The sequence below is a fragment of the Sitophilus oryzae genome, unplaced genomic scaffold, assembly GCF_002938485.1.
Source record: "Sitophilus oryzae breed Bouriz unplaced genomic scaffold, Soryzae_2.0 scaffold_864_pilon_pilon, whole genome shotgun sequence".
In the NCBI taxonomy this organism is placed as follows: Eukaryota; Metazoa; Arthropoda; class Insecta; order Coleoptera; family Curculionidae; genus Sitophilus; species Sitophilus oryzae.
The window spans coordinates 1,520,594-1,539,935 of NW_022147488.1; the positions used below are offsets into that span (position 1 = coordinate 1,520,594).

General features: G+C 32.4%; 1 protein-coding gene across 1 annotated transcript in view; it reads left to right on the top strand.

Moving 5' to 3' along the window:
* Window positions 1-19,342, top strand: part of LOC115890425 (gamma-aminobutyric acid type B receptor subunit 1) — a 635,424-nt gene that overhangs the window by 429,768 nt on the left and 186,314 nt on the right. Inside the window, exons 4-5 of the mRNA XM_030910650.1 lie at window positions 4,415-4,641; window positions 6,413-6,573. Coding sequence (XP_030766510.1) covers window positions 4,415-4,641; window positions 6,413-6,573 — 388 coding nt within the window. The remainder of the gene's footprint in view (window positions 1-4,414; window positions 4,642-6,412; window positions 6,574-19,342) is intronic.

The window sequence follows — 19,342 nt, forward strand, 5'->3', positions numbered from 1 at the left end:
GTAATATATTTTTAGTGATATACCATATTGTAAACTATTTAATATTTCAGTCACTTAAAAAGTTAATTTGCATTGAATAATTGCCTACCATTAAAGGAAATTTGAGCTATATAATCCTTGATGGTCATATTCTGGGTATGCAAATACTTCCTCTAAATTTTGGGTTTCGTTCAACCGATTTATTCTCAAAACCTGAAACATCTACATATAAAAAGAAGCACAGGTCACTAATTATAATAGACTTCACCCTTGGAATTACTTCTATCACAATTACAATACATTCATCTGCATTGGCATTTTCTACTTTTCGATGGGAAACTTCAACTTCCCAACATTTTTTAAATGATGTAACAATTCCTCTTGTGGTTACTTTTCCATAGATATCCTCATCTCTGTCCTCATGTGAATTCAGAGGCAATGAACATGAAAATTATTTACCATAAACATCGCAAACTAAAAACCTAATAAACAATTTTATACCGAATATAGAAATAAATTTAGTATTCTTACCTATTATTATCGTCCAAATCCATGTTAATAGATAATTATTTTTAAATATATTTTTGGAACTGCTGGTTTTAGTAATTATTAAATTAACGCTTCTTTCATTTTGTTTATTTATATAAACCCTAGGCCTGAGCTCCATCTACGGCAACGTAGATGAAGTAAGCATGTTTGTCCAGTAGGCCGCTGGTTTTATTTTTGGCGGTACGATCTGTGATTGTCACAGCTGCCGCTAGATGGCGTAGAGCGTCTAACACTCGCCATAGTAGTACGTTTTGTACTGAAATGCTATTCTCTGCTTTTCGTTTGTCAGATCGAGGGTTACAGCAAAGTCGGCCTGACGATGGAGATTAATCTCCGAAACCGGTCGGCGAATGACTGTTTCCTTCGGTCTGATGAACTTAATACAGAGAATAAGCATATAATATGTAGGGTTTTCAAGGCTTTAATTTTTTGCTTCTTTCATTTGGTTTAATGAAAATAATGGTTAATACCAAATAATGTCAATATCAAATAATGGTTAATACCAACTCTCTTGCCAAGTAGTTTTCCATGATTTCTTTTTAGTTGGTACCATTTGGTACCAAAAAGATGTAATTCATTTTTGTTTTACATTAACTTTTGTTTATATACTTAGATCAAAAGTATTCAATAAGTATAGAATATTATAATCGATATGCAAGGTGATGGAAATGATTTTTTCAGATTTTTCTTGAACATGAAATCTTTTACCGCCCATTGTGTAAAATTATCGGAAAGCGACTTTCCAGTAAACCCGATGAGATATCTTTGCTTCAGTTACCAATGAGAACGTTATGTAGTAAACTGATGGATTTTTATATACGCCGGTCTATGCCATAAAATAAATGATGGACGTATATGACGTGGTTATTCGTAGTAAAGTGTCATGAAAACACAATGGAGACGTTCATCTACTTGATCTCTGTGTGGTTTAGCTTAATGCTTTTAGCGAGCAACAAGTTTTAAAAGAGAGATTTAAAGTTATTTTGTCGCTACTAAATATTTATTACGAGAGATATAGCAATGAAATATGTTTCACATAAATATTATTATTACAGAACAAATTTATTATAGTTTTTTATGTAACAAATTTAAAACCCTTTAGATAAGAGTATAATATAGTTAATTAATTTGTATATAGAAGGTTTATTATTGTGACTATTGACTACTTAAGTAGGCCAATTCTTCACACAAAGATAATATAAATAGATAAATCCTGGCTGTATGAAATGAAGGTACACTAGATTTTCAGATTTCATAATTGAATTTGACAAACACCACAGTTAATTATAATCTGTCCAACGACAAGATCCTTGACAGTGATAGATGTGTCTGTCATTTTAATTTTAAAGTAGTTTATTTCATATTAAAATAAATAAGTTGGTACAACTGGAATGCATAGCAGGAAATTAATATGTTTAAAATTTGACTGATAAGTGATTACTGAAAAAATGTAATCCAGTTATTTTATTTAAAAAAACGGTATACGTTAATACAATAACAAGACAAACAAGAACAAGTAGAAGTATTGCACCAGCATCAAAATTAACACTACTTGTAAAAAACTGTTGCTCCTTGAGTTTGTAATAGATATAAACAAAATAAACATTCGAAAATAACTAAATCGAAGATATCTGAAAACTTTTGGTCGAAAAAGTGTTTTGCCATAACATGTTGGATACGATTAAAATATCTCAACTGATAAATATGCGCATAATGTTACATTATCAAACTTATTGGATTTCAGAATATTTAACAAAAAGCTTCCAATTTTTCGAAAGATTTAATTCAATTATTAGAACGTCTTTAACATCAACTTAAAATAAATAAAACCAAAACAAAACATATCATATGATTTGGAACTGTCCAATCAAAGTGCTTACAGATCGAGCAAGCGCAAAAAACCTCCTCCCGAACAAGGATAGACTTATGTAGGAAATGCATTGACATTCTATAGCCATCCTTCAACATCGGGACAGGAATTTAAGCGGTACCCTCCGTATATTTTATTTGAACGTATTTGGTCTACAGTTATTTTGCCCTCGATTTTTCCTCCACTTGATTTCAAAAGACACAAAACACACGTAATATCATGAATCAAAATGCATCATCTTACAAAACGCAGATATTTGACATAAGTTGACACAAAATTATAACCCATAATTTGGCAAGACTGACAAGCCTGGAAAGTGTGTATAAAGTAGGAGATTTGCTCTCTCTTCCTCTCCCTCCGTGTAGCTTCCGTCAGATTTCTTAAGTGCCATGTTGGGGATAGATCCACTCTTGGCCATAGCTTTGTGTAATCTAGCTGCATCAGGAGTAGAAGTGATGTTTTCGCTTTTAGTCAGACCGCTTTGCCCTTCTTATCTCCTTCTTATACTCAGTTAATTGCTCGCTGTAGACCTGCCATTCGCCACTGGATTTAGCTCTATTAAAGAGTCGTCGGACCTTTGGTATGGGAAGTCAGTGCTTTTCTTCTGTCATCGACTGTCGAAATCTTACCGAGGAAAAAAAAAGAGTATATTTACAACTTAAGGCCTTGGAATTTTTAATCTATACCGGGTGCGTTTTAAATGTGGTTCACTTTAATAACTTTTTATTTTTTCAGATAAACAATCGAGATTTTTATGACATATAATTTAGTGTCATATAGGCTGTATTCTGTTGCAAAACCAAGTGAACCAGATCGGTAAACTACGGTAAAGAGCGGTTCCTCAAAAAACATCGGTTAAATACGGAACGGTTTGGTAAAATACTAGATATGTCAAATGTGGACGTTTTTTAAATTTCAATACCTCTATTATAAAATTTATCTTTTACGCATTTTTAATGTATGATAATTTTAATATACCTATTTTCAATGGAGTTTAATACTGAAAAATACTTAATTAAACCCGTCAGACGGCTCAAGTGATGAAAATTTGCAGACACGTGGTCATATAGTTAACTGGTCGATATTAAAATAAATTAATAACAAATCTAATCAATATTTATATTTTCATAGTTTACAAAATTTTCATGATTACTCCTGTTCTCTCCAGGTCTAGATGTTGTTCAATGTACTTAACTTTAAGAAACAAGGTCCGCATGATTAGTTTATGGTCGTAAAAAGTCACTTTATTAGTTAATGCAATTGCTTTACATTCCCAGTGAGCATTTTATTCCTTTAAAGGAAATGCGTTCTAGGTGACGTCGTTGTTACGTTACCAGACCCATCTTTTGCCTTATACGAAGCAATAAAACGCAGATACGTAACCAATGTTCCCTAAATGTGATAAAACTTTGCTCACTGGGTTTGCTACCTAACTCCATTTCCTTTTGGGTATATATACAAAATAATAACACAAAGTTTATATTAAATAAGAATTTCACTGAAACTTCCAATTTTTCCTTTACTTCGGCTACATCAGAGGCCACATGAATGACATTGATTGGTAAACAAAATCAGAAACACCATCTGGTGTTCTAGATATGACAATATGCAAAGAACAAGTATACAACGCAGATAAGTTCATCAAGATGAAAAATCAAATCCATATAGTAAAGCAGCGAGGAATCAGGTTTTTATGGGAAACTAGTTCTAGTTAGATTTTTATGGGAATCTATAATTTAGATTAATAAACGTTATTGACAATTTTTGAGTTGTTTGCATTTTCTAAAGAAATAAATTTAAGTAGTTCCAGTAATCCGGGTACCTCGGTAACCCGGGCATATGCCGGAATGATATCTGCCCAGACTGCTGAAGTAATACTGTATTACTTCCCAGTTAAAGTTAAATTATCCTTTAGAGCTTGTTAGAGCGATTATTTGCACTCATAGTTATATATTGACTTACCCATTTTTTTTACTGTTCTGGTAACTTTATTGTTCTATTTTTCTATTGTTTCAGCTATGTTACGGGGCAAGTTCTCCCGCACTGTCCGACAGGAACCGGTTCCCCACCTTGTTTCGTACCCATCCCTCCGCCACTGTCCACAATCCGACGCGCATCAAGCTCATGAAGAAGTTTGGTTGGTCGCGCGTCGCCATCTTGCAGCAAGCGGAAGAAGTCTTCATTTCGACCGTGGAAGATCTGGAATCGAGATGTTCGGAGGCAGGCATCGAAATTGTTACTAGGTAAATATTCCATAATTATACAGTGCCACGGATATGGAATAGATTTTTATACAGGGTTTTCCGAACTATATTCCGGAAACTTCGGCAGCATATTCTGAAGATAAAAATAAGTAAAAACGTTCGTATAAATGTATGTCCTAAAATGCTTAGTTTTGGAGATACAGGGTGTTTCATTTTTATTTCGATTTTTTCTAAATAAGTTCTGAAGTAACGTCAATATTTGGATGAAAATTGATGTCCAGAAGTTTTATGACATAAGAACTTCATTTTGATGTCAATATGACTCCTACATGTAGAGGGCGCCACCTACATATTTTTTAACTAGTTTGAAGAGTAATAACTTTTTGTCTGTACCTACCTGTTTAAAATTAGTGAGTAAAATATATACATTTACGGTGTTTTTAATGTAAAAAAGGTCTTCTGTTAAAAATCGCTACGAATAATGGTTCTCGAGATATTTGGAATCGAAATTATCAATATATGTCATCATTGACATAAATTATGGCAAACTTCAAAATAAAATCACTAAATCACCACAATACACCGAAACACTTTTACTTTTACACTGGACGCGCGTTTCGCTAACCATGTTAGCATCATCAGCAGATGATTATAAACTAAAGTACAATCTACAAGTTGAGCGTTTATATACTCGCCCAGTGGGCACCGAGTGGGCGTGGCAAAATCTAGCCAACCGAGTCAGAACTTACTGAGCGTAACAGTTAGATTTCCGCCACTAGAGTAGTAGGAACAAAGAACTTGAAGGAATTGGACCGTTGTCTCTGTTCATACTATCTTTACATTTATTAATTCTGATGCTTTCATATGCATCTAATTGCCTGTAATTTGAGACTTGTTTAATTAATTTTAAATTATTAAGTTCTATACAATGTTCTTTATCAACAATATGTTCGGCAACGCAAGATTTATCCGGTCTACCATATCTTATCTGAGCTAAATGTTCTTTAAATCTAGTTAATACTGGTCTTCTAGTTTGCCCAACATGTTTTTGATTACAATCTGTACAAGAAATTTCATAAATACCCGACCTTTCCAGTGGAGGTGTTTTATCCTTTGGATTACCTAATAATTGTTGTAATTTATTATTAGCACTATACACAAGTTTATAATAGATATTTTTTACGTAAAAAATCACAGAGATGTATATTTTTTCGCTTGGTAGTTTTATACAGGTACGGACAAAAATTTATTACGTTTCAAAACAGTTAAAACACACGTAGGTGGCGCCCTCTACTAGTAGGAGTCATATTGACATCAAAATAAAATTTCTGATATTAAAAAGCTCACATACCCCAATTTGCATCCAAATATCACAACCTTACTTCAGAAATTAATTGGAAAAAATGAAAATAAATATGAAATTTGTACACCCTGTATCACCGAAACTAATCATTTTAGGACATACATCTATACGAACTTTTTTACTTATTTTCTGACGCAATTTTCTTTTTTACTTAACTTCCGGAATACAATTCGGACCACCCTGTATAACCTACTGAATAAAAATACTAAGGTAAAGACTTCTCAACAAAATTGACACAACCGTGATCTTACTTATACGACTGACTTAAATATTTATTCGTGGCGTTCTTATTTAATTAAGGAGGTATTACAATACAGTGTGTCCCAATATTCCGTGGACATATGACTACTAGATATTTTTGGAATTAAAATATGTTCCTTGAACAAACAAAATATCAAAGTTAATAATAGTATTTATTAATCCTATTATTTTTTCTTCAAATTTTAGGCAATCTTTCTTGTCAGATCCGTCAGACGCTGTCAGAAATCTTCGAAGACAAGATGCGCGTGTGATAGTGGGACTGTTTTACGTTGTGGCTGCCAGACGAGTCCTGTGCGAACTCTACAAGCACAACCTCTATGGCAAATCGTACACATGGTTTTTTATTGGTAAGTCTTCTTTCAATAACCCCTCTTAACACTCTTTTAGGAACACAAGGATTCCGGGCTATGATAATACTTCAGTTTTTATTACTTTGAACATTTGATTTGATAACCATTTTAGCATCTAGGAAGAAAATTAGTAAGAAGGAAAAAGTATTTCTTTAATGTTTTAAACACCCTATGGAATGGTTTAACAAAATAAGGATTTTAAAAACCACTTTATCATCAAGGTGCACTTAGGAGTGGATACTTTATGTTTTATTATATTTTAATGAAACATGCTCAAATTACTGTAAATTGTTAGGTACTGTCTTTTTCAAAGTGAATAAGTCCAATAAAAAATAAAAACTATTACGATAAACCAACTACAAACTACAGAGAAAAAATGCACCTTGATGGTAATGTGCTACATACTGCTATTACGAGTACTTGCTGACGAGTATATGACACGTATCACAAAATGGTTATGCAAAGCGTTCTTTTTCTGTGACTAAGAAGCCTGATAGGTGATCTTCCGCACTCCGGACATTCAAAAATCTCATGACTTTGTTGCCTGCTTACTTTTTGTTTGTCGTTGTTAACTGAGTTTACAATGCTCCTCCCCATTACGTTCTATTGTGCGCTGCTTCCCTCCAAAATATCCTTGTACATTTTTGAGTTGGCCACTCTGCTTCTCCTTACTGTCTACAAGTTCACCGTAAAGAGGAGATTTCGGTAGGCGATTCTCTTGCATCCTGCGTCCGTGACCAGCCTATCTTAAGCGGATTTAGTAATCATGACTCCAGCGCTCTCGCCGATAGCTTTTTCAAGGGCTTTGTTAAACCATTCCGCAGGGTGTTTTAAAATTGCGCCAAAATAGCATCTTGTTTTTCCTTGTACATATACTGGTGAAATGGAAACTTTAATTTTTTAATTTAAAGAGAGTATAAATAGTCAAATAATTTAGCTACAAATTGCTTAAAAATCATTAAAATCGGCTCACCAGAATAAAAAATATTGATTTTTTTTTAATTCATGAAGATTTTAAGGTATCCATTTTTCATGCCGATCGGTGTAGGTAATATGAGATATTTACATTTTTTAATCCCCTTTTAATGAAAAAAGGCCGATTCAAACAATTATTGCGTCAGGTTTTTTGAAATATTGTTTGTTAAATCTACCGGTCATACATTTTTAAAAAATAAAAGTTAAAACGAATCAGATAGCCCTAATAAAGTGGCTATGAGAATGTGTATTTCGTTTTTTGATTTTCTAAAAAGTAACTACAAGAAAAAATAAAATTTATTTTCAAAAAACTCAACAATCCTTGAAATTTTTAAAACTTTTTTGATGGCATCTTGGTGAACATCCAAAGGAGCAACTTTGTCCCAATTTAACCATCTTCGTATCTATTACGGTTTCCGGGATACCAATACTCGTACCTCGAATTTGTAGCACCCTGTATATGTATGAGATGAGATATATTTTCCAAATAGTAGATACCGAAATATGAATTTTTCTTTCTAATAATAAGGAAAATGTATCAAAATTAACATTCTTTCTTTTTATCAAACATTCTTCAAAATTTATAAAAAATATATTTAGTAAGAAAAAGTTAGTATTAGGTTTGTTCCAACCCGCCGCAGAACCGTCACCGAACGATCACGCTCGTGCGTAGTAATTCAAATGTGTTCCAACCGAGATTTGACGGTTATCGGACGATCATATTTGCGTACCAACCACGTTGGAATCGTTTAGTTACGATTTCATAACGGTAATTTCGGTACATGGTGCAAATTGAGAACTGTTTGGGTTGACTTGTGCATTAAAGCGTATTGGCAGGGATTATCTATTTTTAACAGCTGATTCTGGTCCGGCGTCCGGCTGATGCTTCTATCTTGGTTATTTTTTACGAATTCGAATACGTGTGTGTTATACTTTTGCTTGTGAGTTTGCGTGGAGTAAATCGTTCGGAAATTTTAATTGTTTATTTATAAAATAACGTTCAAAGATTCTACCACTGCAATGAAATAACAGGAAAAAAAGGGAGGATAGGTAAGTGAGTTAGTGAGTATCCAGTTGAAACAACACTTACCAAGAATAACTGGATTCTGATTCTCCATTTTAAGAATAATAATAATAAGTATTGCAAATTGCAAATAAAAACAATAGGGTTATGTTATGAGATTCTAAACCAAAACAAAAAACCGATCGATACACGCACGCTTGACACTTTTGACGGTCCCGAAAACAATCCACAAAACGTTATAATAATAATAAGTACTGCAAATTGCAAACAAAAATAATAGGGTTATGTTATGAGATTCTAAACAAAAACAAAAAACCGATCGATACACGCACGCTTGACACTTTTGACGGTCCCGAAAACAATCCACAAAACGTTATAATAATAATAAATACTGCAAATTGCAAACAAAAATAATAGGGTTATGTTATGAGATTCTAAACAAAAACAAAAAACCGATCGATACACGCACGCTTGACACTTTTGACGGTCCCGAAAACAATCCACAAAACGTTCCAACGTTGATACTTTTTGCACCGTCACGAAACTATTCGAAGTCCGCGCATGCTAACAAAGTGCAAGAAAACCGATTCGAGTACGATTCCGAAACGATCCCGAAATGCTGGTTGGAACAAACCTATTATCGTAGTTTTTAATTAATATTGGCCTTTATTTAAAAGGACTTTATTAGAAACGATTTCTAATAATGAACTCTATTTAATTCGAGCGTAGTACCATTAATTGGAATCGATAATTGAGAAATCTTGTGAAGAGAATTCGGTAATAAATGCCATTTCTGAATAACCGAAATTGGAATAATTGAACCAGTGAATGGAATTATTATTAATTAACAAAGCGTTATGCGTAGTAATTTGTTAAAATTATTATTTTATAATTACCTTTGTATAAAAAATTGGAATTTTTTATATAAAGGTATTAATTAAAAATTGAAATAATATCCTCAGAAAATATATTCAAAATAGATGTTTTTAAATAAAATACTAGATTAATAATTTAATGAGATTAGCAGTAATAAGGGGGTTGGTGTACTCAAAATTGAAAACATAACAATTTCCTATTTTGTTTTATTTATTTAAAAACAAAATGCTTAATTTCAGAGATACAGGGTGTAGAAGTTTCATTTTTATTTCGATTTTTTCCAAAAAATTTCAGAAGTAACGTCAATATTTAGATGAAAATTGATCTCTAGGAGTTTTTTGACATGTGAAGATTGATTTTGACGTCAATATAATTCCTATTTGTACGTGTGAGACGCTACATAGCCAGACAAGAGGAATAATAGCTAATGTATATGGGTATATAGAATAATAATAATGAAAAGCATACATTTTAGCAAAATACTTTAGCTAAGCTAAAATAAATATAAATAAACGTGGATGACATCTCATTTGGTTTATTTCCTTGTGTTCATAATAGGGTTTGCGACGAAAAAGCTACAGAGAGTTCGCTTAAGTTGACGCTTAAACGTAAACTTAAGCGGATATCCCTATATATGTGAGTTAAACCCAATTGAATTAGCTTGGGTGAGATGAAAGTTTTTAATATAAAACCAAAACACAGCGGGCAATTTCACCTTATCCATTTTAAAAGAAGTCACCAAAGACCAAAGGAGCGATGTCTTTGATATCCATTGATGATTAGAAGAATTTTTGTCTTTAACAAATTTTTCTAACTTTTGTAAAAAACATAGAAAATAAATTTTGGGAAACGGACCAACATATGGAAGACGTTAGGTTAGACTCCCCATAATAAATTTAGGGCAAGATGACGATTGCCAGACCGATGATGACAGCGATACTAATCATGATAATGGAGAATAAATAAAACGCTAAATTTGTAAATAGCCCTACTTATTTTATTAAATGAAATGAAAAGAGTGCCGTACTCTGCCTGGAATTCACGGGTAAAAGAGCACGGCAGAGAAAATCCCGATCACTATTCCAGAGAATCTAACTATGCTGTCCTGAACTTTAATAATAGAGAATATAATATAATACATAAAATACAGATAAATACCATACAATACATAAAAATACATAATACATACAATACATAAAAATACATACAATACATACACTACATAAAAATACATAAAATACATAAAAATAAAAACTATTGATTTTCTTCAAACTGACCGTCACGCGTTTGGCTTTAGCTTGGCTCTTCTCTTGGCTCTTGGAAAGGGAAATTCGAAAGCAGTCTCGAGCGCAGTAGAAAAAAATAAGAATTAAAAAAAAGTAAGTTATTTAGTTAACGAATAAAAATAAATATTTGTGGAATCTGCAGGGGTCTAGTCGCGAACAAATTTACGCCCTAGCTCAGAAAATTCGGAGAGTAGGAGCGAGTTAAGAGCGCCACTGACTTTAGACGGAAAAAGTCAGAAATTGTCCAAGGTATATTTAGGGCCTCACAAGTTCCACAAATACATAAATAAAATAAAAATAAATAAAATAAATAAACAAAAAAAAATCAGGAATTCAGAGAATTAAGTAGACATAGAGCAAAAGGAAATATAAAAAAAATAATGCAAACTGATTAGTTTCAGTATCCTCTATTGAAATATTAAAAATAGGAAACAGTAAATAGTAAATACCAAATACCAATCGCAATTTCAGCACTATTAAAAACTAAATAAACCCAAAAAAAAAGTTGTGCGACAAGAAAAATATGCATATATCACAATACGCAAGCAGCAAAATTACGTAAATAAATAGCTACCTTTCGTGATCACGTAAGATTTACAAAAAAAAATATACAGGGTGGTCCGAAGTGTATCTCGGAAACTTCGGCAGTATATTCTGCAGATAAAAATAAGTAAAAAAGTTCGTATAAATGTATGTCCTAAAATGCTTAGTTTCAGAGATACAGGGTGTTGAAGTTTCATTTTTATTTCGATTTTTTCTAAATAATTTCTGAAATAACGTCAATATTTGGATGGACATTGATGTCTGAGAGTACTTTGGCATGAGAAATTTGATTTTGATGTCAATATGACTCCTACTAGTAGAGGGCGCCACCTACGTGTGTTTTAACTGTTTTGAAGCGTAATAACTTTTTGTCCTTACCTGTATAAAACTACCGAGCGAAAAAATATACATGTTTGTGATTTTTTACGTAAAAAATATCTCTTTGTAAAAATCGCTACGAGCAACCGTTCTTAAGATATTTAGAATGGAAATAGAAATTCCAAATATCTCGAAAACCATTACTCGTAGCGGTTTTTACCAAGAAACCTTTTTCACGTAAAAACGTCGTAAATGTATATTTTTTTTTACTCAGTAGTTTTATACAGGTATAGACGAAAAGTTATTACTTTTCAAATCAGTTAAAAAATATGTAGGTGACGCCCTCTACTAGTAGGAGTCACATTGACATCAAAATCAAATTTCTCATATCAAGAAACTCCCAGACACCAATTTTCATCCAAATATTGACGTTACTTCAGAAATTATTTAGAAAAAATCGAAATAAATATGAAACTTCTACACCCTGTATCTCCGAAACTAAGTATTTTAGGACATACATTTATAAGAACTTTTTTACTTATTTTTATCTGCAGAATATGTTGCCAAAGTTTCCGAGATACAGTTCGGACCACACTGTATATATAAGCGCAACTAAGTTCAGATAATATATCAAATTAATCAACAAAGTAATAAATTTAATAAATAATAATAAACTAATTCACTAATAATAATTAATAATATAATTATTAAATAAATAAAATAATCAACTAATAATTACGAAAAGAAATTCCGATATCGATAAAAAAAAGAAATGAATAGATTTAATTAGAGACAAAAAGAGACTATGTCAGCTGCTATGGTCAGCTGTATTAAATTTATAGAAATTAAAGAAAAAAAAATGAAATATTGTTTTATCAACAGAATTAAATATGTGAAAATTTATTCTAATTATAATATAATATGAAAACACAGTAGAACTGAAACTAATAAATTTTTAGAATATCTTTTAAAATACATATAATATACATAAACAATAGACGCTTTCGCTTGGCACTTGTAACTTTTGTTAGGACATGTAGTATATTATTTATTACGTTTCTAATTTAATAACTTAATATTGAAAAATTTGGCACTTACCCTCTTTGGTATTTCCACTCTTCAATTGTACCTGTACTCACACTTTGTACTTTTCAAGGTTCTTTCAATTCTTGTTGTAGTCCTGAAAATAATAAAGGAAATGTTAATTATTACATATTATATAATATATGATCAGTTTGAATTTCTAGTGTTTTTCTAATTTGTATCTTTTTTCCTTTTCTATGTTTTTTTATGAATTATATTTTATACCATAAAATTATTACGTTTCACCAAATTACAGTAAATTTTATTTACTCCCCCGCACAAAATTCCGCCACCCTAAAAATTTGACTAAGTTTGATGTTTCATAACGTTTTATTTTAGGTTTGTTCCAACCCGCCGCAGAACCGTCACCGAAAGATCACGCTCGTGCGCAGTAATTCAAATGTGTTCGAACCAAGATTTGACGGTTATCGGACGATCCTATTTGCGTACCAACCTACCTACTACTTGGGATCGTTTAGTTGCGATTTCAGAAAGGTAATTTCGGTACATGGTCCAAATTGAGAACAGTTTATCGATTTTTAACAGCTGATTCTGGTCCGGCGTCCGGCTGATTTTGGTTATTTTTTACGAATTCGAATACGTGTGCGTTATACTTTTGCTTGTGAATTTGTGTGGAGTAAATCGTTCAGAAATTTTAAATTGTACACTTTCATAATTATCTATAGGTAATAATTAAGGATGAGTGACGATGGTATGACTGATTTCTTTACCTCCACTTCAGATAGGTACAATTTGGAGTTGCTGCCTAGTGAAAACGTGAAAAATTAACAATGTTTAGGTAAGTTTTTTCAAACAACACTTACCAACAATTACTGGATTCTGATTCTCCATTTCAAGAATAATAATAATTATTATAGCAAATTGCAAACAAAAATAATAGGGTTAGGTTATGAAATTCTAAACAAAAACAAAAACCGATCGATACGCGCACGCTTGACACTTTTGACAGTCCCGAAAACAATCCACAAAGCGTTCCAACGTTGATACTTTTTGCACCGTCACGAAATTATTCGAAATCCGCGCATGCTAACAAAGTGCAAGAAAACCGATTCGAGTACGATTTCGAAACGATCCCGAAATGCTGGTTGGAACAAACCTTTTATTATCCGATTTTTATCATTATGGTATCAGGGTGACGATAAATTAATTGGCATTTTTTTATTATTTTAATGGCTTATATTCTTCGGTTAGGTGGGTTTATACCGGGGTAAATCAAAATGTTGTTTGTTCTGACGAGCTGAAGAAGTAGCGTTATTGTTTTGTAGAAGCGTGCGGAGAGTGAGGAGATTATAATCATATGTAGAAAAAGAAAAATAGATTTCCATAAAAATGTTTTGTTTTATCGTGAGGCCGAAAACTTTTTAGGCTACTCTCGTATAATGGAATGACATCTAAAGAACTTGTCATATCCACCGGTTGCGTCTCAAAAGTGGTTATAACTTTTTTTTTATTTTTTCAGATAAAAAAACGAGATTTGGTATGTTAGTATATCAGGTAAACTAGGATTGATTGATGTATTAAACTGTTTTCTGAAACTTCTGATTTTTAATTGACACCCCAATATATTTTTACTTTATTCGATAGAAAATGACACTCTGCATAGAATGACATATATCATTATCATATGTCACCTATTGACATTTTCGCCTAAAAATCGTATTTTAAATTTCAATCTAGAATGCCATGGCTGTGTTAAAACACTAATTTTTAATCAAGGAGCCTTGAAAAAATAGATTTTATCGTTTTAGGTTTTTCGTGTCTTGCCCTAGTCGGTTAAAAGATGCCTAAGTCGTTTTTTAATCAATTTTTCAAATGGAACAAGGGCGGCTCATTAGCATATTTGGAAAAAGCATTTTTGAACAGTTTGGTACCACACACTTGGTATTTCGAGTCAAAGTGTCGTTATGTCAACATATAACCGCATGTCAAATAAAAATAAACCATAAAAGAAAATGTCAAAAGATCACAATATGGTATGTCATTCTATTGAGAATGTCATTCTCTAACGAATAAAGTAAAAAAAAATACTGAGGGTGTCTTTTAAAAATCAAAAGTTGTAGTCATTTCCAGTGAAACAGGAAGTGTCCAACTTATAAACAAATGAATATGTCAATCAATCCTAATTTATGACAGAAGAACGTAGCCGAGTATTATATGTAAAGGTGGAAGAAATTAGTAACCAACCAATCTCAACGGGAATATGTAGATAATGGTCTCCTATTTAATCCCTCAAAAGTCCCAGTAGGGGAAGTTTGAAAAAAACCGCCGCCATCTTGGATTTTTTAGTTTTTTTTTTCAAATATTTCTGTTTGCATAACTTTTTTCGAAAAAACTAAAAATATGTTTTTTGTAGAGAATTAAATTTAGAATATTTTACCTTCAATTTTTTTTTTTTCTAAAATAAATAGTAATAGAGATAGAGCAATTTTTTACTATGTGTTTTATAAATTTTCCAGTTTTTTTCCATCTTCTGTTGATTAAATATGTGTCAGATTGCCTTTTTGATCTTTTTTCCGCCCATAATGTAACGGATCTAACTTGTTACCAATCCATTCTTGAATCTAAAAAATACAACTTTTAACATTTGCTATAATAGAAAGGTATATCTTTACAGTTACCTGAAAGTATGTCCTGAGTAAACGGAGTTTTGCAGAGTTCTCAGTTGGAGGCAAATTACCTAAATTAAAGGTAGTGTTAAGAGTCTTAAGGTCTTGTCTTGATGTAATCGTATTATATAGAGTGTACCTCAGGTCGTTAATATGTTTAATATAGCTTTAAAAATAATTTAATCCTGACTGAAACAAGTCAAAAATGTGCCTGTCGGTACTGAAAAAATGACCATCTTTATCAATACCTCGACGTATTTTTAGGGAAAAATGCTAACAAAGATTACTTGTTTCAGTCAGGATTAAATTATCTTTTAAAGCTATATCACTGCCCAAGCTTTATTAAACATATTAACGATCTGAGATACACTCGATACAATAGGATTACATATAGACAAGCCCTTAAGACTACCTTTAATTTAGGTAATTTGCCTCCAACTGAGAACTCTGCAAAACTCCATTTACTCTGAACATACTTTCAGGTAACTGTAAAGATATATCTATTATAGGAAATGTTATAAGTTGTATTTTTTAAATTCAAGAATGGATGTGAACAGAAGAAGTGGCGCCTCCTGACCTAATAAAAGAATTTTTTTGCAATTGCAAAGAGAGTTAGTGCTCTAGAAATTGCTCTTGTAGAAAACTAGATCTTCTCAAAATGTTCTTCAAAGTGTGGTCAGTGCTACAGAATCAGTTGCACAAACTTTTGTATTTTAGTTGGGGACAAACATGACGCTCAGGATGACGTCATAGCAGATTTTATTTAATAACTTTAATTTAATAATATTTTTTTTAACAATAATTTTATTTAATAAATAATACTTAACCGTTGTTTTTAATTGTTTTAATGCTTAAATTTGTACTTCGTTTATCTAAACAGGGTGGCCCATCGAAAACGTTCCGCAAGGCATAACGACCAGGATTTTTTTTTTCAAAAAATCCAAAAATACGTCAATTTTGTTTGTGAGGGGGACAAAAATGATTGCAAAATCTTCAACCGTCTAAACGGGAGTGTCATCCCCCAATTTTTTCAAATGGGAAGGGGGTCAAGTGGCGCCGCAATGAAAAGAGCTTTCTATTCTCTATATTTCCCCGCTTCGTTTTTGAAAATCGGTCGAGTCATTGAGAAAATATGAAGGATTGAAATTTGAAAAGTTTATTTAAACATTTATCAGAGCAAATGATAAGGATAAATTCCTTCGACCAATTTGCTGTTTTTTCTTATTATTTCTAGATGTTTTCGCATTTTTTCACTTGCCACAAGGTTGAACAATCAGGCGCGGTCTCAATATCGTTAAACCCACAATAGAATTTCCAAAAATACCAGCCCGCGACGATCAAAATCGTCTTCGTTGAGTTCTTGTACCAACTGAATTTTGTACGGGTGGAACTTGTGTTTTTTTAATATCCTTTGGATACTTGTACGATTCACGCCGATCTCATTGGCTAATTTTCTTGTACTCAGCGTACTATCCATGGCAACTTGACCCAATACGAATACCTCCATAGCTTCATTTACTACAAGACTTTCCCTCTGCTTCGTTTCATTCATAACGGCCCCGGTTTCGCAAAATTTTGCTATTAACTCGCGAACAATTTTGCCATAAAGGTGTTTGTCAGGATGGCGTTCATTGAATATCTGCGCAACCCGATTGCCACATGCATTATTTTTAAAATAAAGTTCGGTTATTTCCACTTTTTCTGCAAGTGAGTACACCATAATTGTTAAAAAGTTTAATGATATTGAGAAGAACTTCAACGCACAAGTCACAGAACAGCTATCTAGCAACTACCGCACCTGATCCGTTCAACCTTGTGGCAAGTGAAAAAATGCGTAAATATCTATAAATAATAAGAAAAAACAGCAAATTGGTTGAAGAAATTTATCCTTATCATTTACTCTGATAAATGTTTAAATAAACTTTTCAAATTTCAATCCTTTATATTTTCTCAATGACTCGACCGATTTTCAAAAACGAAGCGGGGAAATATAGAGAATAGAAAGCTCTTTTCATTGCGGCGCCACTTGACATTTGAAAATAGTTGGGGGATGACACCCCCGTTTAGAGGGTTGAAGATTTTGCAATCATTTTTGAGGCAAAAGTTGCCCCCTCACAAACAAAATTGACGTGTTTTTGGATTTTTTGAAAAAAAGAATATCCTGGCCGTTATGCCTTGCGGAACGTTTTCGATGGGCCACCCTGTATAAACACTATACTGTTAATTCAAAAATTATAGCTGATTGGTTTAAAAAAACTGGAAAATTTATTAAACGTATAGTAAAAAACTGCTCTATCTTTATTACTACTTATTTTAGAAAATAAAATGATTGAAGACGAAATATTTTAAATTTAATTCTCTACAAAAAACATATCTTTAGTTTTTTCGAAAAAAGTTATACAAACGGAGATATTTAAAAAAAAACGAAAAAATCCAAGATGGCGGTTTTTTTCAAACTTCCCCCACTGGGACCGAATGGGACTTTTGAGGGGTTAAATAGGAGATCATTCTCTACACATTCCCGTTGAGATCGGTTGGTTACTGAATTTTTCCACCTCAACCTCCTGATTGAGTGACCTATAGCTTAATTTATGACACTTACCGTTCTATAATTCGCTGCTTAATTTGGAATTTTGGTTTATTTTCACTTTGAGCAGTCCTGGATTAAGCAGTTTGTAGCTACAAAAAAAATTAAAAAATATTAATATTGATTGTCATAACGAGTTGATAACAACTTAGCTAATAATGGTAAGATTATGGGAGAATCGAAAACAGTCAATTTTTTTAAGTTTATCCTTCTGCTACGTCAAAACACCGGTTCGAATACCGCAGTTAAGCTACAATAGACTTATTAGTATGGGTATATTGACGGATAAACGTCTAGAAAACTTCACTGACAATAACATAAATTATTTTACCCTTTTAGTTTAATTTGTCAAATAAAAATACTAAAAGAAATACTTAAAAGAGTAATAAAATGCTTACTTTAGATGACGTGATGCCACCAAGTGACCTTGAACTGCAGGTTTTAACTTGGGTGGCCCCTCGCTATTGTTCCCTCTGCCAGTAATTATTTTAAGGTATTTTGCTGTAGATAAACTCCGTCTAAGAATCCTAATGTTAATATCCAGGAAATCATCTACCGATTTTAAAGCCTCTTTGACGTAGAGGAAGTGAAGGTCGAGAGTATGCACAGGGTCTTTCAATCCCTGTGCATTCTCTTTTAGGAATGCTTCGGCTGCTCTACTATTGGCCATTTCGGTGTAAACAATCTGTTTGGCTGCTAAAGTTGAATAAAACCTGCCGATGTTAGTTTCGCCGCGTTGAAAGTACTGTCGAGATTTTGTGTGCAAACTCGTACATTTTTGGCGGTACTTTTTCGCTTCTTGGCGGTAGCCGTTACCCGAAAAGGCCTCCCCTTTGAGCTGTAAAAAATAAATACAGTGTCAGTAAGAAAGTACCTTAAGCATCATTTTTTTTATTATCAGAACAGGTGAAATTACGTATCGCAGTTAAATTTTTGTTTATCTAAAAAATTATGAGTAGATATTATGTGTTGCAGACTTTTCTGCAACACTGTATAAATTGTATAAAAAATTATATTAGTATTAAAAAATATTAATTATAGAATAAACCTACATTATGCAGTGTTAATTTCTATTTATTTTTGCCTTATTACATTTCAATAAAATTCAAAAGTAGTTAGTTAATTCGTTAAATAGAAAACTAAAATAGTTTCTAACAAAACATACGTAATACGTTCATAAAAAATATGTTAACTTACTTCAAGAAAATTGCAGCTCTGAAGTGCTTCCATGATTTCGCCTCTGACTTCACTTTCATCGGTATTGATCAGCAATATATCTACTATGCCCTTATATATATTATTCTGACCAGACGACAACTTCTCCAGAACATCCTGATCAGCTGATGGAAAACGTTGGAACAATTTTTCCCTTATCGAGTTTAAGGCCAAAAATCCGGTTGTTTCTTTGGAGTTTTTATGACGGCGTTCTCCGTATCGTTGTTGTTTT